This window comes from Symphalangus syndactylus, chromosome 2, assembly GCF_028878055.3.
Source record: "Symphalangus syndactylus isolate Jambi chromosome 2, NHGRI_mSymSyn1-v2.1_pri, whole genome shotgun sequence".
Taxonomy (NCBI): domain Eukaryota; kingdom Metazoa; phylum Chordata; class Mammalia; order Primates; family Hylobatidae; genus Symphalangus; species Symphalangus syndactylus.
The window spans coordinates 136682133-136709137 of NC_072424.2; the positions used below are offsets into that span (position 1 = coordinate 136682133).

Sequence of the window (27005 nt, forward strand, 5' to 3'; positions counted from 1 at the left end):
GAAATAAAAATAAAAAGATTAGTCAGGTGTGGTAGTGAGCGCCTGTGGTCCCCCCAGGAGTTCAAGGCTGTGGTGAGCTATGATTGTACCACTGCGCTCGCGCCTGAGCAACAGAACAAGACCGCATCTCAAAAACACAAAAACAACACCTATCCTCTTGCTTTGCTGACAGAAAAGACAAAAAGCACAAATAAACAAGCACCTGACAGCGTTATAGGTGGAGACTGAGTTCTGTGAGTGCAGTAAAGTGGGGCACGGCACAGACAGAGATGGAGCTGTACTTTAGACAGGGTGTTCTGAATCAGGAATGGACTTATAAAACATCTGCAGTCAGAAATTCACATACAGACTATAGTAGATCAAAAGCTCATTTTAAACTATCAATGAGGAAAAAAGCAATTCATTTACATAACATTCTCTTTCCAACTCAAATATCAGGTACAAATTGCTTTCTTTTTAGCATATGCCAGAAATCTGTCATTACACAATAGCTTAGCAAGTGTGACACAAGATACTGCCACTTTCTCTACACAAAGACCCACCCGAACACCAGCTTTGTTGAAAACATTACCTCAGCACCACTGTGCCTCTCCTCCGTAGTTTGAGTCCATGCTCAGAGCCCATGATGTGCTCAATACGGGCTAACAAAACACATTCTGTTCTTTGAGAACAATTTTTTAAAAACTGGAACCATTGGGGTGGATCTGCTTCCAAATATTAGTCCAACCGTAAAATATATACAAGGTTATAATAAATGCTTAACAATAATTATTTTTATGCTAGAAGCAGGAGTTGGCCCATTTGTTTCTCTGAAGAGCCAGCCAGTAAGTATTTTAGGCTTTGAGGGCCTTATTTGGAGTCCGTTGCATATTGTTTTTTTAAAAATCCTTCAAAAATATAAAAACCATTTTTAGATGGTAGACCAAATAAAAACAGGCCACAGCCAGACTCACCCTGAGATGACAGTTTACCTACCCCATCCTAAAGTAAAAACAATTATTTACAATATCTGAAATGACAACTGTCCACACAGGCAGTTTAAAATCGATCTCTCAGGCAAAAACGGAAAACAAAATTAGGTTGCAGAAAAGTGACTTCAAACTTAAAAATATGGCTCTTCCGGGGACGTTGTCTGCAGGCACTCAGAATGGTCCAACGTTTGACATACTGACGTAGGCTTTCCTACAATACAGCCTCTAACAAAACTAGGCTGTCCCGAACCCCTGGTAATAGAATTGTTTACCTTTATACCAAGAAGGTTGGGAAAGCACCAAAATGTGCATGTGGTGTGTGCCCAGGCAGACTTCGAGGGGTTCGTGCTGTAAGACCTAAAGTTCTTATGAGATTGTCCAAAACAAAGAAACGTGTCAGCAGGGCCTATGGTGGTTCCATGTGTGCTAAATGTGTTCGTGACAGGATCAAGCGTGCTTTCCTTATCGAGGAGCAGAAAATCATTGTGAAAGTGTTGAAGGCACAAGCACAGAGTCAGAAAGCTAAATAAAAAAAATGAAACTTTTTTGAGTATTAAAAATGAAATGACTTGCAAAAAAAAAAAAAAACTTAAAAATATGAGCAAAATCTGATATACTGACTACTAGAGTTTGATCCTCAGGTGATACTGGTTCCTCTCCTATCAATAAAAGGTGGGTCATGGTGAGATATTTTTTATTTTGCTTTCAAGGTTTTGTTTTCAAGTATATTAGATTAAAAGGATAACTATTAATGAAGTTTTACATTTCCTTTGAAACAGTCTATTTACCCATAAGTGTTAAGAAGGGGTTAATGAATAAAGGAAAACAGAACTGACCACTGCTGACTGGGAAGCCCACATCCCTCCACACTTACCCAAAGGATCTTACCAGCTGGGAGGCCCTCCCTGGTCCCCAGGGCACACTTCTCTTCTGTGAAGACCTCCATCATGCACTACACTGCAGTTGTTTACACATCTGCTTTCACTAGGAGACTGACAACTCCTTAAAGGCAAAACCAATCTTATTTTCATTGTCCCTGCACCAAGCACATAATGGGATACAATAGCGCTTCAAAACATGAAGGTGGTACCCATGTGACTGATAAGGGAATTCTGACTAGAACACACAGAGGATGGACACTAGAGAAAATCAGAGCCCTCCCTTCTACTAAGATAACCCAAACTGTTCATATTGCTTTTTCCCTGAGAAGACCAATGGACAAACTTTCCCTCATTTATAGGAACCCAAAGTTTTAGCTAACAGGGTAAGTTTGAAAAACATTTGCGGGGTGGGGAAACACAAAAGAAACACATAAAGCTTACAGCATCTGAAGATGAGTTGTTTGGATTTCACTGGTAAAAACTTTGTCTCCATTTAGCTTATGTAACATTCTTTCCACTTAAAAACTAACTCCCATTTTACGGCTGACAAAATTTAGGTTCACAGATGCTAAATGGCTTCCCCAAGTACAGGTAAGCAGTAAATTAGCTATGAAATTTTTTATAGCTATTTGTGGTTTCATTTTGAAAAAAATTATGTATATTAACATATCAAGCATTTCAGTCAAAAGTCTCTAAGTCGCCATTATAGCACAAGGGTTTTGTTCGGTTCTGAAAACTACTTAAGTCTGGAAAAATCTTTTTATGTCAATAGGCATGGATGGTAAATACATCAGAAGGAAAATAATGCAACCTTTGGTCTTTTCAACAAACACACATTTACTGCTGAAATTAAAAACTAATTGGAGTACTTGGGGAGTCTCAAAGTAGTTACTACTGAAATAAGGGATAATTCAAAATGCATTCACTGACTTTGAAAGCAGACTGAATTTCACTGCTTCAGAATAGAGTTGAAACATCTAACTACCATTAGAAAGCAGGTATATCAAACCACCCTAAGAATCTCCAAATTGTCAAAGATATATAAAAGTTTAAGTTAAAAAAATTAAGAAAAAAATTATAGTTCACTAAGTGATATTGTTTTCCTTTCCCAAACTATAATTATTCAACAGTCAGAAATCACATTATCAGCCAGGCATGGTGGCTCACACCTATAATCTCAACATTTTGGGAGGCCAAGGTGGGAGGATAGCTTGAGCTCAAGAATTTGAGACTAGCCGCCTGGGCCACACAGTGAGATCTCGTTTCACAAAAAATAAAAAATTAGCTGGATGTGGTAGCGTGTGCCTGTGGTCCCAGTTACCCAGGAGGCTGAGATGGGAGGATCACTTGAGCCAGGGGTGGAGGTCAGGGGCACTGAGGCTGCAGTGAACTGTGACTGTGCCACTGCACTCCAGCCTGGCTGACAGAGTGAGACCCTGTCTTCAAAAAAAAAAAAAAAAAAAATCACATTATTTCATTAACAAAAAAGGCCAGTGTGGAAGGAATAAAAGAGAAAAGAGGAACAAGGAATGGGATCTCTTACTTCTCTACCATTTATAGGGAATGTCTAGCCTCTTTTTTTCTCTTTGAAAACAATGAGTCAAAATGTGAGAGACCACTGGGCACTGCCAAATGAAGCTCTGCTACTGGACTCCCTGCAGAGAGAAACTCAAAAGTCAGAAGGATATTATGCTAAATGGCCTGCCCAAGTATAGGTAAGCAGTAAATTAGCTATGAAATTCTTATTTTTATGGCTCTTTTTCACAAACAGTCATCCTAGCCCCTATTCGAGTCCCAAATACCAATAACAGCACTCAATAACATTCTGAAATGCCAGACGGCTGGGCATCAGTGACTGCTTTCGCCCAAATGGGTGCTCTGAAATCACACTGGGCTTGATTGGGGTGCAGGAGAAAGGAATATATAATAACTGCCTTTTTCCTATTGAATCCCAGCAGTACCATCTGGAGAGCTTATTTAAAACATAAGCACCCAGCCTGCACCTCACCCTAGAGATAGAAGTCATTATTAGTTCTTCAAGGGACGCAGGAATCAACAGCCTCCACACAATTGTGTACACAAAATTTTGAGAATACTGCACTAAATTAACCCTTCCTCTTAACTTCAGGTATGTACAGTGTGTACATATACTCAGGGAAAACAAAAAGCTACTGAATTATTTGGATTTAAAAATAACGTAGTTTAAGGAGTCTGGTCCTTTAATATTTTGGGGGGCAGAGGTTATAGTAATGAAAGAAGGCAACGACTTTTTTCATCAATCATTGTCACAAATTTATTAACATGTAACAACAAATCCAGACTCCCCGCCTTCCCCCACACCTGGTCCTTCTCCAGGATTACTTATCTCAGCGCCGGCACCACCACACATCCACTTGCGCAAGCCAGAAACGAGAAGTCAGCCTCAAGACCACCCTTGGCCCTGCATATCCAACCCATCACCAGGCGCTATCAATTCTACCTCCCAAAGAACCCTCAAATGCATCCATTTCTGTTCTCACCACCACCACCTTGGTCCAAGCTATGAGCTCCTTCAATGGTCTACCATAACTACCCTGGCTGTCTCCTGCCTCCTGTGATTTTCATATTACAGATCACAGTCAACTTTTCAAAAGGCAAATCTGATCAAGTCACCTCCCAGTCAAAACCCCAAGTTAAACTAAAAAACGCCCAAGAATGGCTTACAAGGCATGGCCTGACCTGTCTTCCTCTCTAGCCACATTGGGCTTCATGTGGAACCCCAAACTCACACTTCCTCCCACCACAGAGCCTTTGCACAGGTTGTTACCTCTGCCCAGGGAGGTCACGTCCTCAAGGATGCCTTCCTGACCTCCCCTATTTGCACCCCCACCAGCACACACACCTCATCTACTCTCAGGCTTCATGTACCCCTCTTCAGGCATACTCTCTGGAGCTACAGTTTTACATTTACTCTGGGATTGCTGTCTGTCCCCGAAACCAGACTGTAAATCCACTGACAGAGACTGTGTCTGTGAACATCCAAATACACTCATTGTGCCTTACAGTGTGATCATGGCAAATCACTCATCCTCCCAGCACCTCTCACTGCCACATGGCAAAATGTTAGCTACTAATTCACCACTGCCCCTCGTGGAGGAGGAGGGGTGGAAACAGATGCTACGCATCCTCCTCAATTGAGAAGGGGTTGTGGGGGGGAGTACATTCAGTAAATTGTCCCTGTTGAACTATTTAATAGAAAAGGTTATGTATTCCCAAAGAGGCAAGGTAATCTCAGAAATTACCTTAAAATTTTGGCACAGTAGAAATGTGAACACACTTTCAGAGTTTTCCTAATGAAAGGTAAACCTGCTTTTATATTAGAAATGTCTATAACAACACTTCAGAAATGAACAGGTAAGATGTGTTGGAGCCACTTAAAGGCAGTTCAGCTCTGGTTCTCATGACAGCTTAAAGAGATCTCGGCCCTGAACACAACCCCCTTTTCCTTCCAAAGCTTAACTACAGCCGTTTTCCTTGCTCACTCCCCATGCCTTCTTTCCATTGGGCAGAAGAAAGCAAGTGTGGGAGAAAGGCGCTCCGCAGTCACCCTAACATGAAGGGGCGGGCAGAGAGGATGCTTCCAGGACCAATGATCTGAGCACCAACTCCTACACCTCTCCCCAGATGGGGCAGACCCACAAGGCCACACAGCACACCATGTCCTGGGGACTGGCCGGAACAGAGGCCAAGGCTCCCTCTGGAACCCCAAATCACCCTCCTTGGACATCAGCCAGTCACACATGAATAGTCCCTAAGTAGCTGTGGGAAAAGCAAAACCAGACAACAGACCACAGCTGTTCCTCCCTGTGGAGTGCTGCCGCGTGCGCCCCCCAGCCCTCAAGCAAGATTCAGCTGAAGTGTTACTTCTCAATACAGTCTGCCGATTTCCCCATTAGATGATTTTCCTCTCGACTGCATCATGTGTTACCTAGGCTCTTTCCCAGTCTGACAGCACTTAGCGGGTTTTCAATTTCAGCATTTACCGGCATCTTGGCCCAGGTAGCAGACACTAAGCTTCCAGAGAACGAGGTCTGTCTCGCCCTCTGTGCAGCTCACTCTGCTTGCTGATGAATAAACACTCAAGTCTTTTTTTTTTTTTTTTTGAGACAGAGTCTCGCTCTGTCGCCCAGGCTGCAGTGCAGTGGCGCAATCTCAGTTCACTGCAACCTTCACCTCCCAGGTTCAAGCGATTCTCCTGCCTCAGCCTCCCAAGTAGCTGGGACTACAGGCGCCCATACCACGCCCGGCTAATTTTTGTATTTTTAGTAGAGACGGGGTTTCACCATGTTGACCAGGATAGTCTCGATCTCTTGACCTTGTGATCTGCCCACCTCGGCCTCCCAAAGTGCTGGGATTACCAGCATGAGCCACTGTGTATGGCCTCAGTCTTTTAAGTAACTGTTGCTTTTGGGAAACAGTATTAGGAGAAAATGCAGGAAATAAGTATTTTCAGTTATACTATTTTATGAATAAAGTCATCCACTCCCTCAGTTCAGACAAATCAATCAAAAATACTTGCCCGTTGAATTCATGGGTTAACAGTTGCAATGAATCAGGTGGAAGGCCAACTACTCAGAGGTATCCATCCTTTAAGTGTGTTTGCCCCTTAATCCAGTTGTTAAACATTAAGCCCAAGAAAACCACCTAACATTCTTCGCTAACATTCTTAACTTAGGCTTGAATAATTAGAATCAATAAACCTTTGTCTAAAGGACACATCCACAGAGCTGGTGGTGGATGTTTCATTTTAACATTTACTAAGGCAGCAAAAAAACCCCAAACCAAACCAAAACTAACTGGATCCTCTCTAACAGCCTTAAGAAGTGTCAGATTCAAATACGTACAACCTACTATGCTCTTCTCAGTGATTTGTGGGATGGCTCTAATATAATTTACACACAGAAAGGCTTAGTGTGTTTAACTTATCTTTAAGACCCTCCTCTGCCAAAGAGGGGGCAGGGAGAAATTTCCCATGGCAGACAGGTATGGCTGACCTAAAAGGAAGCCTCTCAAAAAAGGGGTTTTATTTGTTTTCAGACAACATCTCACTCTGCTGCCCAGGCTGGAATGCAGTGGCTTGATCTTAGTTCACTGCAGCCTTGACCTCCGGGGCTCAAACGATCCTCCCACTTCAGCCTCAGTCAGAGCACCAGCCACCACACCCAGCTACTTTTTCTTTTTTTTTGTAGAAACACAGTCTATGTTGGCCAGGCGAGTCTCAAACTCCTGGGCTCATGTGATCTGCCTGCCTCAGCCTCCCAAAGTGCTGGGATTACAGGCTCATGCCTGTAATCAGGCCACCTCACCTGGCCTCAAAAAGTTTGAAAATTTTAATTGTAGATATTACACAGAATACAGTCTTTCAAAGACTGGCTCTAATACACAAGGTGATGGCTACTGTCTTTCCTTAACAGTTTCACAACTATCTTCACTTTGTCAAATGTCAGAAACATTTTTTAAGTTCTGATCTATCATAAAAGACCTTTAAAACAAAATGAAATGAAAACATACCTGCCATAAGAAATAAAAGAGAGAAAAGAGTTCTGACACTGCAACACGGATGAACCTCGAAGACATTATGCTACAGGAAATGAGACTGTCACAAAAAGACAAACGCTATCACGATTCCACCTATATGAGGTATCTAAAGTTGTCGAATTCATAGAGACAGAAAGTAGAATGGTGGTTGCCAAGGGCTGGTGGTGGGGATGGGGAGGGAGAGTTTAATGGGTAGAGTTTCAAGTTCTGGAGGTGGACCTTGGTGATGGCTATGTAACAATGTAAATGTACTTAATACCTTGAAATGTAAACCTAAAAGAAAGAGAATAAATTGTATATTTTACCAAGATACAAAAAAGAAACCAGAAAAATAAATTATCATTCATTCTGAGAAATGAGAAAGAAAAGTAGTGACGGAGAACAGGTTAACTTTTTCCTGAGTGCTATTTTAGCTGAGCTCTGCATCTCTTCTTTTAGTGAAATAAAAAAAAACCACACCCAGACGGGTAACCTTCTTGACCACTCCTCTGCATACCGTTGCACTCAGCTCTGCCTGAGTAAGGGGTTGTACTTAGGTCAGTTTCATACCACAGGCACCGTCAAGCCTGGATGTCACGTGTCACTTTTAAGTTTGAATTAAAAAGAAAAATTTTGTATAGAAAATACTCTGCATCACAAATAAATCATCTTGATGTAACTTAGGCAAAAATTATATTGGCTTCTGAATCTACTGGCATATTAATAGTCTTTATCCTAACAGCAAAATTAATACCTCTAACAAAGATCTTAAAGAACATAAAATTTAACAGTAGAAGAAGCACACAAGGCCGGGTGTGGTGGCTCACGCCTGTAATCCTAGCATTTTGGGAGGTCGAGGTGGGCGGATCACGGCGGATCACCTAAGGTCAGGGGTTTTAGACCAGCTTGGTCAACATGGTGAAACCCTCTCCATAAAAATACAAAAATTAGCTGGGCATGGTGGCACATGCCTGTAATCCCAACTACTCGGGAGGCTGAGGCAGGAGATTCGCTTGAACCTGAAAGGCAGAGGTTGCAGTGAGCAGAGATCATGCCACTGCACTCCAGCCTGGGCCACAGATGGAGACTCAGCTCCCTCCTCCCCTCTCCCTCCAAAAAAGGCACACAAGCATTGATTACAGAACCAACTTGTTTGAAAAACCAAAAAAAAAAAAAAAAAATTCCAGATGTATTTGTAATCCCAATTTGTAATGAATCCTGATATTTCCTCCACTGTGATTCAAAACTCAAAAAATGTTAAACCTTCTCCCCAATGTCTAGTCACCAGTTCCCCAGTGTTAAAAGCAGGTAGAATACATACAACTTTCTAAGTGTCAGTCCCAGAGAACCTGCCTTGTGCCTAAAACCCCCAGGTCTGGCCAGCAATCTCAACACAATCAGATTCGAGGAGACAGAGGCGCAGGCACAGCCGTTTCATCAGCTGACCAGGAGTGCTCGGCCCGGCCAGGACCCGGCTGCCTGCATCTACAATTCGAGTCCATGGCTAACCTCCTGTTAGAGACAGAAATTCTGCTGCAGCCAGCAAGCTTGCTGGTGAACAGGGCACCGCTTCATGGGCCTGGTAGGAAGCGAAGCTGAAAGGCAACTTCCGAAAGCCAGTCTCCTCTCCCAAACGCCTTTTAAAATCTCCCCAGTTGGGCCGGGCGCAGTGGCTCACGCCTGTAATCCCAGCACTTTGGGAGGCCGAGGTGGGCGGATCACCTGAGGTTGGGAGTTCGAGACCAGCCTGACTAACATGGAGAAACCTCATCTCTACTAAAAATACAAAAAATTAGCCGGGCGTGGTGGTGCGTGCCTGTAATCCCGGCTTCTCGGGGGGCTGAGGCAGGAGAATCGCTTGAACCCGGGAGGCGGAGGCTGCGGTGAGCCGAGATCGTGCCATTGCACTCCAGCCTGGGCAACAAGAGCAAAACTCCGTCTCAAAAAAAAAAAAAAAATCTCCCCAGTTGGATCTGGGGCGCCTGTGGTTTCAGACCCTTAGGAACTCTGAGAACTGGTGTGTGTGGTCGGTCGGAAGCCATCTGAGTCTCCCTGTGATTTGGACTTTTTAAGAAATTTCGAAGTTATATTACTATACCCTTTAAAAACAGACGGAAGCAGTGTAAAAGGGCCTCTAGTGTTTAGAAAAGACCGTAACTACTGAAGAGGGGGCTCACAAAGAAAAAGACTGCAGAGAAAAGCATCAAAATGTTGTTTTCCTAACGCTCCACAAAAGGGTCAACAAGTAACAAAGAGCGGCGACAACCTCCTATTCCTATCCTTTTACTGCGTGTGAGAAGGGTTCTTCCCTGTTCCCCAGGAACTGCCCCAACACCTCGTGCAGGTGCCTCCCCTCTCCAATGAAGCCTCTTCCGTCCGCCCGGCCCAGAAAGTGGGCAACTTACTGGTTTCGGCATTTTCGGTTCCTGGTGAGTATCCTCGATCCCCGGAAACACGACTCTCCAGCAGCAGCGGAGACGCTGTCCCAACCTGGAGTCAGAGCAGAGTCCTTAGAGCGCCCGTCCGCCCGCCCTGCCTTGTCCTCCTGCTGCGCCCGACACTCGGCGCCCGCCGCGCGCTGCCGCTTAAGAACCGGCCAGCCAGGGCCCGGGTGAGTCAGCGCCCCGCCCAGCACCGCGGGCATGGGGAGGGGGCACGGGCCGGGCGGGGCGGGGCCGGGCCCCCGGCGAGGAGGGGCCCGAGAGCGGGGGCGCGCGCCCAAGGGGCAGCCGGCGGGCACTGGAGGTGCCCCCAGTTGGGGGTGGGTCCGGAGAGAGGAGGTGCGCACCCAGGGGACTCCCAGCATGAAGGGGCTGGTGGGGGGCGCGGGCCCGGGAGAGAGAGGGCAGGGGGAACACTCAGTGGGGAGGATCGGGGGGAGGGGGCGCGGGCCCGGGGGAACACTCGGCCGGGAGGGTCAGGGGAGAGAGCGCCGGGAGGGGAGGGGTCTGGGGAACACTCGAGGTGCACCCAGCGGAGAGAGGCGGAGAAGAGGGGGCGCGGACCCAGGGGTACCCGGGTGGGGGGAAGGCCCGGGGAGAGGGAGCGCCGGCCTGGGAGAGAGAGGGCAAGGGGCAAGGGAACACCTGGGAGGAAGGAGTCCCGGGAGAGCCGGCGCGAGCCCGCGGGGCACCAGGCGGGGAGGGGTCAGGAGACAGCGGGCGCAGAGTGGGGGGGGGGGCACTCGGCGGGGTGGGGTCCATGGATAGGGGGCGCAGGCTAGGGATCCGCCGAGGAACTTCCCGGGGCTGCCAGGAAGCCCGTGAGGAGCCGAGCACTCGGCAAGTTTCACTTTGTGTAGCAACCGTTGCCCCGCGGCTGCAATCGCAACCGTCAAGCCTTTGAAAAACTCTTTCGAAAACTGCAACCGCCTGGGAGCCGCCGAGGGACGGCGCCCAGGCACCCAGGCTCCGCGTTTCCTTCGGGAGAGACCTGAGGGGACCCGGCGCCGAGGGGAAGGTCGCGGGGCCGCGGGCCGGCTTAGCTCCACCTGCCCCGCGGGTGCCGGGCGAGGACCCCGAGCCGCGCCCCCTAGGCTGCCGCCACACCTGCCGCCGAGCCCCGCCGCCCGCCCGGGCCCTCCGCCAGGAACCCCCCGGCCAGAACCCCCGTCCCGACCCCGGCCGCCGCACGCCTCACCCGGCGCCTGCAGTGCTCCGTGTGCTTCCCGCCGCCCTTGCGTCCGCCGAGTGCGCTCGCTGCCCGCGCTCCCAAGAGCCCCGGCGGGGCGGGTCCCGGGACCACGCCCCTTCCCGCCCAGCTCCCGACCTGTGAGGTGCGCCCCCCGCAAGATGGCGGCAGCGGGGCCTCGGGCTGGGTGGGGGCGGAACTTGGCGGAAGTGCGCGCTACTCCCCTCGCAGATGCAAGTGGGGAGGCGGTTTGTCCCACAGCGGGCAGGGGGAAGTCAGGAAAACGTAAATAAATCTGGAGGGGCGGACGGCCTGGGGGAATTGCTGGATCGCTTGGGGCTAAGACCGGGGGCCGGTTCCGAGGCCTCGGCCCTGGGGCGGCTGCACCGGGCCCCAGTCTCGGTGCACGTGGCCGGCCCAGCCGCCGCCTTCCGAAGCTCTGGTTAAGGGGCACGTTTGTGACCTCTTTTGACGTGACTGGCAAAAAGCTCCATGGGATTTCTCTGAAATTCTAGGAATTAAGTTTTTTTGTTTGTTCTTTGCTAATGGTTCTCAACAAATTTTTAAGACACACAAAACACATGCTTTGGGGGTCAGTAGAAGTTGCTGCGGGAGAGCTCACTCTAAAAGGGGTTCTCAACGTCTGGCTTGCAGACGAGCAGCAACAGCATTCACGGGGAACTTGCGGAAGTGGAAATTAGGTGTTGCTGAGCCTTAGGATTCAGAAACTCCAGGGCTGGGCGCAGCAATCAGTGTATTACAAGCCCTTCAGGTGATTGTGATGTTGGCTAAACGTTGAGACCAGAGGTTCTCCTGAATTCCTCTCCTGGGTTTACTCCTCCCTTTCTGCTTTTAGTTTTCTTGTCTGTAAAGCGGCATAATTATGGCACCTGTATCAGAGGGTTGTGATGAGGATAATGAGTTAGTACATGTAAGACGCCTGGAACAGTACCTGACACTTAGTAAGCTCTTAAATCTATCCTGGTAGAAAGAGAAACCAGTGACTTTGGGCGAAGTTCCAAACTCTGTTTTCCGATTTGTTGAATGAACATACTAGTAGCCCCACCTACATAGACTTGTAAGGATTAAATGAGATCGTGCATGTGGAATGCTTAACTCCTGCTAGCCTCATAGTAATTGATGCTTAGCCTGTCTTCCTAGGGATACACTGCTGTTTGGGCAACCCTTTGTCAGGGCATGTAATCTCCCACTTGCAGATCCAGAGCATTTCAGAGGTCAGAGAGAGGAGGGAGGCCTCTTCTGAGATTTTGACCTCTAGTCAGGTAAGTGTATTCCCTCTGAAAGACTGAACTTTTCTTTTCTTTCCCTTTTTTTCTTTTAGACGGAGTTTCGCTCTTCTTGCCCAGGCTGGAGTGCAATGGCGCAATCTCGGCTCATTGCAACCTCTGTCTCCCAGGTTCAAGCAATTCTCCTGCCTCAGCCTCTTGAGTAGCTGGGATTACAGACACCCGCCACCAAGCCCAGCTAATTTTTTGTATTTTTATTAGAGACGATGTTTCACCATGTTGGCCAGGCTGGTTTTGAACTCCTGACCTCAGGTGATCTGCTCACCTCGGCCTCCCAAAGTGCTAGGATTACAGGTGTGAGCCACCGCTCCTGGCCTGAATTTCTTTTTTATTAAAATGAAGATATAGGCCGGGCACGGTGGCTCACGCCTGTAATCCCAGCACTTTGGGAGGCCGAGGCAGGTGGAACACCGGAGGTCAGGAGTTCAAGACCAGCCTGACCAACATGGAGAAACCCCGTTTCTACTAAAAATACAGAATTAGCTGGGTGTGGTGGCACACGCCTGTAGTCCCAGCTACTCGGGAGGCTGAGGCAGGAGAATGGCGTGAACCTGGGAAGTGGAGCTTGCAGTGAGCCAAGATCGCACCATTACACTCCAGCCTGGGCAACAAGAGTGAAACTCCATTTCAAAAATAAATAAATAAATAAGTAAACAAATAAATAAAATGAAGATATAATGGTAACTGCAGTAGAAAGGAAACTATGAAAGGTATTTAAATTACCTGCACTGATAATGTTTCCACCTGGACATCAGTACCTTCACCGCCTTATCACTGCCTGGAGCCTGGTTAGCCAATTTGGGTTCCCAACTCTCATAATAGGATATGCCTCTAATCTAATTTTTATCTCGCTCTGTTTGAAGTATACTGTCTTCTAAATTGAGTGTTTGAAATAGTGGTGCCCCAAGACCTTGAAGAGCATTTCTGAACTTTACCCTTTAGGGGAATGCTGAAAAATGAAGTGGCCTGTGGCAGTGTGGTAAAAATGAAATGGCCAGGTGCGATGACTCAAGCCTATAATCCCAGCACTTTGGGAGGCTGAGGCGAGCGGATCACCTGAGGTCAGGAGTTCGAGACCAGCCTGGCCAACATGGGGAACCCCCATCTCTACTAAAAATACAAAAAATTAGTTGGGCATGGTGGTGCACGCCAGTAACCCCAGCTACTCGGGAGCCTGAGGCAGGAGAATCACTTGAAACCAACCGCGAGGCAGAGGTTGCAGTGAGCTGAGGTCGCACCATTGCACTCTAGCCTGGGCAACAACAGCAAAACTCTGTCTCAAAAAATAAATAAAATAAAATAAAATAAAATAAAATAAAATAAAATAAAAATGAAACGATGGCAGGTTTTTGAGGCAAACAGAGCTAAGTCTGAATTCTGCTTCCTGCAAACTGACCAACCTGGTCCGTTTGGGCAAGTCTGTCAACCTGACTGAGCATCCATCTCTTCGTCTGTAAAATGGAAATGATAATATGTATTTCATGGTATTCTTGTGTCACTGAGTCATATGATATGAACATTTAACTCACTCAACTTATATGTACAGTAAGCCCTCTGTATTTGTGGGTTCTAAATTCGTGGAATCAGCCAATCTTGGATGGAAAAGATTTGGAAAAAAATAAAAAATAAAAATAATACTACAATTAAAATATCAATAAAAATCAATACAGAATATAGTATAACAAGTATTTACATTATATTACATATTATAAGTAATCTGGAGATGATTTAAGATATACAGGAGGATTTTGTACGTTATATGCAAATACTATACCCTTTTATGTCAGGAACTTGATCATTGGAGAATTTTGGTATCCTCAGAGGTCTTGGAACCAATCCCCTGTGGATACAGAGGGATGCTATATAATCTTTCTTACATAAGTTAAAATAGTATAAAGTCATATTTGTACATGCATTCCTTATCATGTATCTTACATTACTGTAAGTATGACACATAGCATTTACATGTTACTGTACTGTTCTGCCCACCAGGGAAACACCTACAGTGTATCTTATGAATGTTTTAAGATTTTCTAAGGGTAATTTATTTTCATCAGGGTTTAGAACCTAAACCCCTGCCCCCCAGCACACACAGAAGACTCAACTCCAGCTGTGTTGAAACTTGAATATGCATTAGAATCACTCTTAGTGCCCTTCTTCAGGAATTATGGCTCACTAAGACTAAGTCTCAGGCAGCCCCTGGGAATCTGTATCTTTAACAAGTCCCCACGTGGTTTTGATGATGTACACCATAATTTGAGAACAACTGACTTAGGATGTGGCAGGACCTTGGCGCATATTTCACTTGCCTCTCCTTTTAGCCCTCATTGGTGAAGCTGTTCCTTGTGTTTGAAAGTCATCCTTTTGTTAATATATGATACTCAGTGCCTTGGAAGGAAGTGAGGAAACACTGGAGCCAGGACTACTGGAAACTTCTCTGCTGTTAGTCTAGGTATAGACCTTGAATGACCCTTCATTGCCGGGTTTCCATTGTTCAGTTTTTCAGCTAGAGAAGGGTAATCCTAAGTCTGCCTCTTGAGCCTGGTGAAGGGCTGTTGGTAACTTCCTGGGAGTTCTTCAGACAAGGTTAAAACTAAAGTGAGGAAGGGCAGCCCTCCCGGAAGCTCAGAACAGTGTCACAGACTAGAACCATTGTACCCAGAACAGTCACATCCACTGATACGGGAGCTTTCTATCAAATCACCTTGGAGCCTGTCTCCACATTGGTGCCGGGTTAATCTCAACCAGTAACAAAAAAGTGACTAAAGCTCTATCTAGCTGTAGTCACTTCAAAAGAACAGTCAGTAGGCAGTGGGGAAATACATAAAGAGTACTCTTGGCAAAACAAGGATTGGGGTTATTTTCCACCCTTAGTGACCTTGGGGGAAAATGCAAGACGGTGACTAAATCTGGAGGACAGGGCGATGACACAGTGAGAGAAGCATGGAGGTTTCCACTGTCTTGGTAATACTTGACTAAGGTGCCTGGTAGTCCACGGGTTTCCTTTATAGCCTCTTTCCTACCTCTTTATTGGTCTGAAATTTTTATTTTATTTTATTTATTTTTGAGACAGGATCTCGCTCTGTCACCCAGGCTGGAGTGCAGTGGCGTGATCTCTGCTCACTGCAACCTCCACCTCCCAGGCTCAAGAGATCCCCCCACCTCACCCAAGTAGCTGGGACTGTAGGCGATGCCACCACACTGGGCTAGTTTTTGTATTTTTTGCAGGGATGGGGTTTCACCATGTTACCCAGGCTGGTCTTGAACTCCTCAGGTGATCCACCCACCTCAGCCTCCCAAAGTGTTGGAATTACAGGTGGGAGCCACTGTACCTGGCCTGAAATGTTTAAGAAAAAAAATAATACAGTAAGCATTTCATTGGCTGAGATGATAGCTACAGAGAAACATTTCATGGAATCATAAAGTTCTATGAACTTGGCATGCAAATTCCTGATATCATCTAACATTCCTTTTTGACCTTGGGAAGGGTGACCAATCCTTTCAGAGTGGGTGAGCAAGCACAGGAACAACTAAGGACTCAGACAACCTGATAAGTGGCCGTTCGGTGGAGTCCAAATACGTTGTGTTCAGAAAGAGTATTTAAGGCCAGGCTCAGTGGCTCACGCCTGTAATCCCAGCACTTTGGGAGACCAAGGAGGATGGATCACCTGAAGTCAGGAGTTCAAGACCAGCCTGGCCAACATAGTGAAACCCCCATCTCTACTCAAAATACAAAATCAACTGGGTGTGGTGGCACGTGCCTGTAATCCCAGCTACTTGGGAGGCTGAGGCACGAGAATCCCTTGAACCCAGGAGGCGGAGGTTGCAGTGAGCTGAGATGGCACCATTGCACTCCAGTCTGGATGACAGAGCAAGACTCTGTCTCAATTAAAAAAAAAAAAATGTTTAAGGATCTTTATAGTATAATAAGCTAGGAAGAATGCCTTGGTACTGTTTTGATGGTACAACTTATATAATTTGGGTCTGCTAAGAAGAATTCTGGCCACCAACTATTCTATTTTAATTGTTTCCTTGGCTTATTTAATAATTTTCACAAATATCCTTAATAACTTCTGTGTAAAAGAGAACTAATGGCTGGGCACAATGGCTCACACCTGTAATTCCAACAGTTTGGAATGCCAAGGTGGGAGGATCACTTAAGCCCAGGAGTTTGAGAGCAGCCTGGTCAACAGAAGGAGACCCTGTCTCTACAAAAAAAAAAAAAAAAAAGAACGAGTACTGATGATCACACAACCTGTTTGACTAATAAACTCTCAAATAGGATAGCTTTCTTTATTATGATTTCTTTTTTTTTTTTTTTTTTTTTTTTTTTTCAGTAGAGACGGGGTTTCTCCATGTTGGTCAGGCTGGTCTTGAACTCCCAACCTCAGGTGATCCACCCACCTCAGCCTCCCAAAGTGCTGGGATTACAGGCGTGAGCCACCGGCCCAACCTGTTATGATTTCTTATCCTTGATCATTGTTTTGTTCCCCCACCCGCACTTGCCCCCTTTTGTTTTTGAGACAAGGTCTGGCTCTGTCACCCAGCCTGGAGTGCAGCAGCACAGTCTGGGCTCACTGCAACTTCAGCCTGCTGGGCTCAAGCCAACCTCCCACCTCAGCCTCTCAAGTAACTAGGACTACAGGCATGCGCCACCACCAGCTAATTTTTGTATTATTTGTAGAGACAGGGTTTCGCCATGTTGCCCAGGCTGGCCTCGAACTCATGAGCTCAAGCAATCTGCCCACCTTGGCCTCCAAAGTGCTGGGATTAAAGGCATGAGCCACCCAGCTTGGCCTCTTTCCCCATTTTCTGAAGAAAAAGTATGTGGCATAATGGGGTAGTAGGAAGCTTAACCCTCCTCTATTTGGATACTCTCATTTGACAGAGGAACCAGGCCCCAAGAGATTAAACTGATGGTCCTCATTCCTGCACTTAAACTTCTCTTGTCAATATTAACATTACCTCCATCTTGCTGAATCCAGAGGCCAAACCTCCTGGCCTCATCTGACCCTTCTCCTAAGCAGCCTCCCACATGTCCAACCATTCCCTGAGCATATTTTGTGCCTAGGATTTCTGTGCTTTCTCTTCTCTTCCCCTCTGGGTCCTTCCCAGCCCTTATCTATGTACGAATTCTTCCCCTAGGTCATGTAGTCTGATCCCAAGGCTTCAGTCACGTCCCCAGCCCTGCCTTTTACCCCAGCAACAACCGTCTATTGGTGTCTCCAGGGTTCTTGTTTGTTCAAGAACTTCCTCCCTCCTAGCCTCCCCGTTCTAAGCAAAGAGCTCCACCACACACCCTGTTACATGGCACCAAACCTAGAGGTAACCTTCATTCTCTTTTTGCCTCAACCCCATTTTATCCTTCACCCTGGTGCCTCCAGTCCAGCAGACCAAACAGCCACATTTCCCGGCTAGGTCAGATGGTGCACGCCTGGGTTTGGGGATAAAATTCAAACTCCTTCTTGGCCCCGAGTGCATCGGCATCTCCAGCTGCGTCTTCTTTCCCTCACTCTCACTCGCCCTGAGCTTGAGCTCAGCTGGCTCTGCTCCCGCTGCTGATTTTTTGATCTGTGATCACTCAGCCCCGTCGCTGCCTTAGAGGTCTTGTGCTTCATATTCCCATGGCCTGGAAGGCATGTCCCCCATCTGTGCCAGCCTGGCCTTTTCTCATCCTCCAGGTCTTTGCAGCAGTGCCTCCTCCTCGAGCACTTCCCAGCCACTGTCCCCTGCTGTCCCCTACCATCTGAAGAGCCACCCTCTGGCGCCCCACCACTTCACCCGATTCACTGCCTTCAGAGAACTTGACTCTGCAATTCTCTTCCTTGTTTTTTTTTTTTTCTGTTTTGAGACAGGGTCTCACTCCATTGTGCAGGCTGGAGTTCAGTGGTGAGATCATGAAGATCATGAAGATCATGACTCACTGCAACCTGAACCTCCCAGACTCAAGCGATCCTCCTGCGTTGGCCTTTTGAGTAGCTGGGACCACAGGTGCGTGCCATCATGCCCAGCTAATTTATTTATTTATTTATTTTTAGAGACAGGGGTCTCACTATGTTGCTCAGGCTGGTCTTGAACTCCTGGCCTCAAGCAGTCCTCCTGCCTCAGCTTCACCATTGTGTTTTGGTTTTTTTTTTTTTTTTTTTGAGGCAGAGTCTCACTTTCATTGTTGTCCAGGCTGGAGTGTAGTGGTGGTGGTGTGAACACAGTTTCCTGCAGCCTCGACATCCTGGGCTCAAGTGATACTCCCACCTCAGCCGCTCAAGGAGCTGAGACTACAGGTACATGACACCACACCAGGCTAATTTTTGTATTTTTTGTCGAGATGGGATTTCACCATGTGGCCCAGGCTGGTTTTGAACTCCTGAGCTCAGGGGATCCACCCGCCTTGGGCTCCCCACAAGAGTTGAAGCTCCTCTCGGTCTTGTTTGTTTGTCGATGGACCCTCAGCAACTAAAACAGTGTCTGGTGTGTGGTAGCTGTTCAATAAATATCTGTTGAATAAATGAATGGACAAATCCTGCTAGTCCCAGAACAAGGGTACTCAGGTAAGTTTTCCTTCCTGTGTATCATACTGCTGTCCACTGGGTTGCTAACCATGGAAAACCTTACTCGAAGTCTTATTTAGCAGCCCAGCTGTCCAAAACACCATTGAAAACCAGATGTTAAAAGAAAAAAAAAACAGAATTCATGTTTTTAGAATTTCTCTGGGTTTCCCCTAAAGTGTATTAATTCCTGTTTTCATTGTGAGTCTAAGTTTTATTAGTTCCTTTCCCAGGCCATGGCAGATTAGCAGAGAGGGTGCAGGGTGCAGGCAGACACACTGACAGCAGTAAGAAGCAATGCTTGATGGTGAAGAGGCAGGAATTGTACAGAGCAGGCAACTCAGAAGGACAGCCCGGAAGCCCAAGGGCATTGATTGGTGTTCCTGGTGATTGTTTTCTCAGGAAAGGGAGCTATGTCTGCTCTGTATTATCATAAAACATGTTATTTTGTAATGTTTAAAAATGGTGAAATGTTTTAAATCTTCAGGAGTTAATTCAATAGACAACTACCTCGATCTAACAAATGGTATTATTTTATCCCGTTAGCTTCAGGTTTTTTAAAAAAAGCAATAATGGCCGGGCGTTGTAGCTCACACCTGTAATCCCAGAACTTTGGGAGGCAGAGGCAGGCAGATCACCTGAGGTCGGGAGTTCGAGACCAGCCTGACCAACATGGAGAAACCCCGTCTCTACAGAAAAAAAATACAAAATTAGCTGGGCATGGTGGTGCATGCCTGTAATCCCAGCTACTCGGGAGGCTGAGGCAGGAGAATTGCTTGAACCCAGGAGGTGGAGGTTGCAGTGAGTCAAAATCATGCCATTGTACTCCAGCTGGGCAACAAGTGCAAAACTCTGTCTTAAGAAAAAGAAAAGAAATAAAATGCGATAGATAAATTAAAGCCTCTCTAGCCCTCCCCAGGAACAATCAATGTTGCTGGGTTTCCTCTCTGCAAGGGTTAATTTTTTTTTTTTTTTTTTGAGATGGGGTTTTGCTCTTTTTGCCCAGGCTGGAATGCAATGGCGCGATCTTGGCTCACAGCAACCTCTGGCTCCCGGGTTCAAGACATTCTCCTGCCTCAGCTTCCGGAGTAGCTGGGATTACAGGCATGCGCCACCATGCCCTGCTAATTTTGTATTTTTAGTAGAGACAAGGTTTCTCCATGTTGGTCAGACTGGTCTCGAACTCTGGACCTCAGGTGATCCGCCCGCCTCGGCCTCCCAAAGTGCTGGGATTACAGGCATGAGCCACCACGCCCGGCCAAGGGTTAATGTTTTATATTGAAAAAAAAAAAAAATCTGACTGGGTGTGGTGGCTCCCTCCTGTAATCCCAGCACTGTGGGAAGCTGAGGCAAGAAGAGGATTGCTTGAGCCCAGGAGTTCGAGACCAGCCTGGGCAACATGTTGAAACCTCATCTCTACTAAAAATACAAAATTACCTAGGCATGGTGGGGCACTCCTGTGGTCCCAGCTACTCAGAAGGCTGAGGCGGGAGGATCACTTGAGCCCAGGAGGTAAAGGCTGCAGTGAGCTGAGGTCATGCCACTGCACTCTGGCCTGGGTGACCGAGTGAGACCTGTCTCCAAAAAAGAAAACCAAAAATGTGAAACAATTTCCTAAATAAATTAGATGTTATTAATTAGGTATTTAATTGCAGAATATAAACGAATTATTTTTAAATCGTCCTGATTTTTTCTTTCTTTCCGCTTTCTTCCTTCTTTTTTTCCTTACGAAAGGCTACCTTAATAAAGCAGTATGTGCTGAAATGCCCGGCACGACACGGATGGTTTTCACAGTCACTTGGACTGTCCTCTGCTCAAACTGTGAGCTCCTCAAAGGTGAGACCAGTGACTACTGGTCTTGGTATCTCAAGTACTTAGAATAGAGCCTTGCACATCATAGGGGCTTAGTAAATATTTATCGAACTGAATTGAAAACTGAGCCCCGTGTGTTTTCTGTAGTGAAGACAATGTCTCACTAAGCATTTGGATGTCCGGATCCCAGAGATTTGACATGTAAACTAGATAATTGGCACTTGAAATATTTTCTTTAATTAAAAAAAAAAATTTAGCCCAGGCGCAGTGGCTCACACCTGTAATCCCAGCACTTTGGGAGGCCGAGGCAGGTGGGTCAAGAGGTTAGGAGTTCAAGACCAGCCTGGCCAACAGGGTGAAACCCTGTCTCTACTAAAAATACAAAAATTAGCCAGGTGTGGTGGCACACGCCTGTAGTCCCAGCTACTTGGGAGGCTGAGGCAGGAGAATCGCTTGAACTCAGAAGGTGGAGGTTGTAGTGAGCAGAGATCGAACCACTGCACTCTAGCCTGGGCGACAGGGCGAGACTCTGTCTCAAAAAAAAAAAAAAAAAAATTTAAGCCTTCTGATAACCAGGGCAAACAAATTTCTGTAGCAGGTAACGAATGTTACCTGACCCTGTGGAATCTTACTGAATATCAAAAGGACTCGTTCCAGAAGGAAGTCATCTTGTAATGTCCTGGGCAGTGCTTCACCCTAGGCTGAAACACGGGCCACATACTTCATTCACCAATCAGTGAGCTGTAAGGGAGAGCAAGACAGATGAATCTTGAAGTTTACGCTTAATTAAAACTTGGCCTTTGGCTGTTTGGGTTTTCCCAGACTTCCCATGAATTTCCATGAAATCAGCATTGTCACTTTGTCAATCTGCCATTCCCAGCCACCTACTCAGACTGGGTCCTCAGGTCACCCTGAGAATGTGACTGGGGAATACAGAGACTGGGATGTGGAGTCCAAGGGCAACTGACTGTAAGGTCTGGGTCTGGTCCTAGTTCTGCCATTGACCCTGAGTATTGGCACAGTGGCCATCTGAGGGATGTGCTAGCTGGGAGGTAGGCTGGCCAGCTCTCAGCTTCTGCGCATGGCTGTTGCTATGCTAGAACATGAGCCCTGTCCTGCTACCTGTCTCGTTTTCAAGAAAACCCTGAAATCCTGATTTTTATGTGACATTTCCCAATTCTTTTTTCTCTTTGAGATAAGTGTCTTGCTCTGTTACCCAGGCTGGAATGCAGTGGTGCATTCTTGGCTCGCTTGAACGCCCAAGCTTGAACGCCCAAGCTCAAGTGATCCTCCCACCTGAACCTCCCAAGTAGCTGGAACTAGAGGTGTATGCCACCATGCCCAGCTAATTTTTAAATATTTTGTAGAGATGAGGCCTCACTATATTGCCCAAGTTAGTCTTGAACTCCTGAACTCAAGCAATCCTCCTGCCTTGGCCTCCAAAGTGCTGGAATTACAGGCATGAGCCACCACCATGCCCAGCTCCCAGTTCTTTTTTTTGTGTGTGTCAAATGATCCTTTATTGAAATATTTTCCTTTGCGCTTAACTGGCTGGGCATTCCACAGCACCACTGTTGATGTCATCTATGATGTCATGAGAGTGGCGGCCATCAACATTACAGCCCACAGACTGGGCAGTCCCCAAGATCTCTTTAATGGTTCCAGAGAGTTCTCTGGCTAAGGATCGGTGCCGCATCTGTCGAGCAATGTTGATGATCTCATCAAAAGTGATATTCCCACTGTGTTTAATGTTTTTCTGTTTCTTTCTGTCTCTTGGTGGTTCCTTAAGGGCTTTGATGATCAGGGCAGAGGCAGAAGGCACCACCTCAATCTGGGCCTGTCTGTTCTGAATGGTCAGTTTCACTGTAATCCTCAGGCCCTTCCAGTCACCCATTGCCTTGGCAATGTCATCACCAACCTTTTTTGGAGACAGACCCAGGGGGCCGATCTTGGGGGCCAGGGCAGAAGTGGCACCGACTTCACCTCCGGTGCACCTCAGGTATATGACTTTGATCTCGTTGGGGTCGAACTTCGGTGGCATGGTGGAGGTGCCTGGTGTCGGATGAACCCGGATTCGGGACAACCGAAGAAAGTTGCACCTTGGCCTCCTCCGAGCGGAAAGCCGAGAGCCCCAGTTCTTAAATGTTGGCAAATGAGTTACAGTTTTTTTTTCCCAAGATCCTCTGCAAGCCAGATGAAACGTGTGCACGTCAGATGTGTGCTCCTCCCTGCCTTCTGCTCTGCAGATCCACTTAGTGTCTGTCCTATACGTGGGTTCAACCAGGTAAATTTTTTTTTTTTTTGAGACAGAGTCTCACTCTGTCGCCCAGGCTGGAGTGCGGTGATGTGGTCTCAGCTCACTGCAACCTCCGGCTCTCGGGTTCAAGTGATTCTCCTGTCTCAGCCTCCCCAGTAGCTGGGACTACAGGCACGTGCCACCGTGCCCAGCTAATTTTTGTATTTTTAGTAGAAATGGGGTTTCACCATATTGCCCAGGCTGTTCTCGTGACCTCTGGTGATCTGCCCGCCTTGGCCTCCCAAAGTGCTGGACTACAGGTGTGAGCTACCGTGCCCGGCCTCAACCAGGCAACTTCTAATGTCCCACTAGGCTTCAAAACACTGCCACTCCTGGCATGCTTGACTTTCCCTGGTGACAGTGCTGGCAAGGACTGTCCTCCCTGAGTCTAGGTGTGGTAGAAGACCCACAGGCCCATCTACGCAGCCTCTCATTCTGTGCACACGCAAAGGCAGCTCTCCTGGTCACATTTTCAGTTTGGGGAATTGTCATGTTGGTGACCATAGGCCTTAGACTTAAGGGACATTCGAGGAGGGAGTGACCCCCATTCGTGGTGGACACAACACCCTAAATGGCTAGACTCAGCTCTTCCTCCCTGGCAGGCCCCATCTATGCTGACCGCCCTGGTGGGGTTCTGAGCTGTACACCCCAACCCCTTACTCTGCCAATAAGAAAGAGTGGCTTCCAGGTTTCTGCACACTTCCTTGCCAGCAGGGTTGTGTTTTGCTTCTAGACCGGCAGCGTTCCACAGCCCTCTCACCGGTGAGCACCTCTGACGGCTCCACATCCCATCTGCCCCATTGCTGTGGCTGTGAGAGCTGTTCAGGGTTGGTGGAATGACCACCACAGCAGATGGGCATTGAGCGCAGGGTCCCTGCCCTTCCAGGCAGCTTACTTTCAAAGGCACAGCCATTTCACAACACACTTCTCCTCCTGGATCTACCTACAGCAAAGCTGGGACTATTGGCATGGATTTCCTAAGACTTGCTTTCATTTCGAAATTGTTTTTAAGAAAGAAAAAGTAAAAGCAGCTCCCCACAATGGAAAAGCTACTTTGCATCTCATCTCCGAGTGGAGCTGCCCTGGATAGCCATCCCCTGGTTCCTAGGTGGGGCAGGTGCTAACTGGCGGGCGGGCAGGGATGACGCCCATAGGAATGCTGACAAACTGGGTTTTGTGAATCTCCCGAAGCTCAGAACTCTGATGGCATCGATTCTTGGTGGCTCTTCCTCCCTTCTCTTCCCTTTATCCCAAGGTCTGGCCATCGGATCCTAGAACTTGCAACTGAGAAGGGGGAGACCCGGCTTCCATGTAGAGGACACGCCATTTCCTTCCCCTGAGGAGGCTCGTGAGGGTGACTGTCGGGCCTCTCCTGGAGCCTCAGAGGAGAAGGACGCACTTGTCTGTGTGTGAATTTGGAAGGAGAACCTGGGCATACAGAGCCCAGCCCTTTGGCTCACGCTTCCTCTTGGGAGCTGACCACCCGCACACTGCTCTATCTCTTCCAGCCATGCATGTTGTGGGGCCTGGTCCTCTGTGGATGGCCCATGGGGGCCTAGAGCTGTCTCTGCCAGGGGGCACATTCGTCTAATTCCGTCATGCAGTTTTAGGCAGTCCACTTGCCTGTAGATCAAGTTCATGCCCTCCAATGGTGGCTTTATCAGCAATAAAACTTGCAGGTTTCGTCTCCCTTGTCTCATTCACTGGCCCCTTCACATTGCAACCAGCACCTCTGCTGGCTCCCAGGCTGTGCTCCGCTGGAGCTGAAAAGAATGAATACCCATCTTCAGCAACTGTATCTTTCCCCTTCTTAACTTAGGCCTGGAAATCAAGCTTCCCCTAAATAATGAATTGGACTTTATTCTCTCTAACCATACCGGCTCTCAAAACATTGGAAGCCAGATTTACTGGGTCCAAATGTTTACGTTTATGGTTAGTTACATCAAAGAGACTTTGTCATTAGTAAAAGTGTTTTAATTTAAGGCAGGAACTTGGTTATGGCTCCTTGAAGACATCTGCTTACATTGCCTGTATCTCTATCCCTGTATCTGACACCCAGAGAGCTTAATAAACATTTTTATTCCATCAATTTGGTTGATTGAATGAGCCAGGACTTTTCCTCTGTAACTCTCCAAAGCACCGAGCTCTCAGCAAAACAGAACCAACCAAGATGTGGCGCTGACTGAGTCAACTGAACGTTTATCCCCAGAGACTTCTGATAGCGATCCTACCTATTTGAATTGAATCCAGCTCTTTATGTTTTAATCACTTCTTGTTATTCTCATTTTCTTTTCTCCGTCATCTTAATGTGTTTAACATGTCTGTTTATATGTATTTTCCGTAAAGTATATATTATTTAATGTACACATGCTTTCAATTTATTTATTTATTTATTTATTTTGAGATGGAGCCTCACTGTGTCGCCCAGGCTGGAGTACAGTGGCGCGATCTCTGCTCACTGCAACCTCCACCTCTCAGGTTCAAGCCATTCTCCTGTCTCAGCCTCCCGAGTAGCTGGGACTACAGGTGCACGCCACCATGCATGGCTAATTTTTGTATTTTTAGTAGAGATGGGGGTTTCTACATGTTGGTCAGGCTGGTCTCGAACTCCTGACCTCAGGTGATCTCCGCCTGCCTTGGCCTCCCAAAGTGCTGGGATTACAGGCGTGAGCCACCGCGCCCAGCCAGCTTTGTGTTTTTAACATTCATTTTTAGAAGTATTTTCTCTCCCCCTTTTCAGAAAGATATTCTCCTTCATTTTCCTCTCTTAACATTTTAGTTTACCATCCACATTTGGGACTTTCTCTGGAAATAGAGTCCACCCTTCTGTGCAGTTAAATTTTATTTTTCTCCATACAGATAGCCAGTTTTCCCAGCTCCATTTACTTCATGATCCACCCTTTTATTTTTTATTTATTTATTTATTTATTTATTTATTTATTTATTTATTTTTTGAAACGGAGTCTCACTCTGTCACCCAGGCTGAAGTGCAGCGGTGCAATCTCGGCTCACTGCAACTCCACCTCCCAGGTGCAAGCGATTCTCCTGCCTCAGCCTCCCGAGTAGCTGGGATTATAGGCGTGCACCACCACACTCAGCTAATTTTTGTATTTTTAGTAGAGATAGGGTCTCACCATGTTGGCCAGGCTCCCAGCCTCAAGTGATTCTCCCACCCCAGCCTCCCAAATTGCTGGGATTACAGGTGTGAGCCACCACCGCCAGCCTTGATCCATCCTTTTCCCATTGATTTGTGATGTCACCTTTATGGTGTATTATGTTCCCATGTGTCCCTGGGTCTGTCTGCCGGTTCTCTGTTCTGTTCCATTGGTCTATGCATTCTTGCATCTGTGGGCTATGTCTTTGCGGCAGTAGATGTTAACCTCTCATGGGGCACATTTTCTCCTCATTGTTCCTCTTTTTTCACCATGGATCTTCATGAGATTCCATTGTAAGCAAATGAATCTCAGGAAGATCTCTGCAGGAGCTGCTCCACTAAATATTTCACCTTAACTTTTGTCTCTTCATATCATGCTTATTGTTTGATTGTTAAATATGAAGCATTCTTTATTTTATTTATTTTTTTGAGATTGAGTCTCGCTTTGTTGCCCAGGCTGGAGTGCAGTGGCATGATTTCCACTCACTGCAACCTCCAACCTCCGCTTCCCAGGTTTAAGTGATTCTCCTGCCTCAGCCTCCTGAGTAGCTGAGATTACAGGTGTACGCCACCATGCCCAGCTAATTTTTGTATTTTTTGGTAGAGACGGGGTTTCACCATGTTGGCCAGGCCGGTCTCGAACTCCTAACCCCAAGCGATCCACCCACCTCAGCCTTCCAAAGTGCTGGGATTATAGGCGTAAGCCACCACGCCCAGCCAGCATTCTTTAAAAATAAGTTTTTGTTGTATAATTCAGACTGATATTTCATTTCTACTCAGTTACAATTATCATGAGCGTTTTGGCTAGGTGCAGTGGCTCACACCTGTAATCTCAGCACTTTGGGAACCTGAG

At 47.0% G+C, this 27005-nt stretch overlaps 2 protein-coding genes and 1 pseudogene across 2 annotated transcripts in view; 1 reads left to right on the forward strand and 2 right to left on the reverse strand.

The window, feature by feature from the left end:
* The window catches only part of EZR (ezrin), a 54769-nt gene extending 43607 nt beyond the window's left edge, over nucleotides 1-11162 (reverse strand). The window contains exons 1-2 of the mRNA XM_055268466.2: nucleotides 11048-11162; nucleotides 9814-9898 (exon numbers count right to left, since the gene is read on the reverse strand). Coding sequence (XP_055124441.1) covers nucleotides 9814-9825 — 12 coding nt within the window. The 5' untranslated portion in view covers nucleotides 9826-9898; nucleotides 11048-11162. The remainder of the gene's footprint in view (nucleotides 1-9813; nucleotides 9899-11047) is intronic.
* On the forward strand, nucleotides 1148-1567 carry LOC129475978 (large ribosomal subunit protein eL34-like; annotated as a pseudogene).
* Nucleotides 11163-22225: 11063 nt separating the features above from the next.
* Nucleotides 22226-22758, reverse strand: LOC129475971 (large ribosomal subunit protein uL11-like). Its single transcript, XM_055268490.2, has one exon. It carries the CDS (start codon nucleotides 22741-22743, stop codon nucleotides 22246-22248), a length of 498 nt encoding a protein of 165 aa, XP_055124465.2. The 5' UTR covers nucleotides 22744-22758; the 3' UTR covers nucleotides 22226-22245.
* Nucleotides 22759-27005: the final 4247 nt, after the last annotated feature.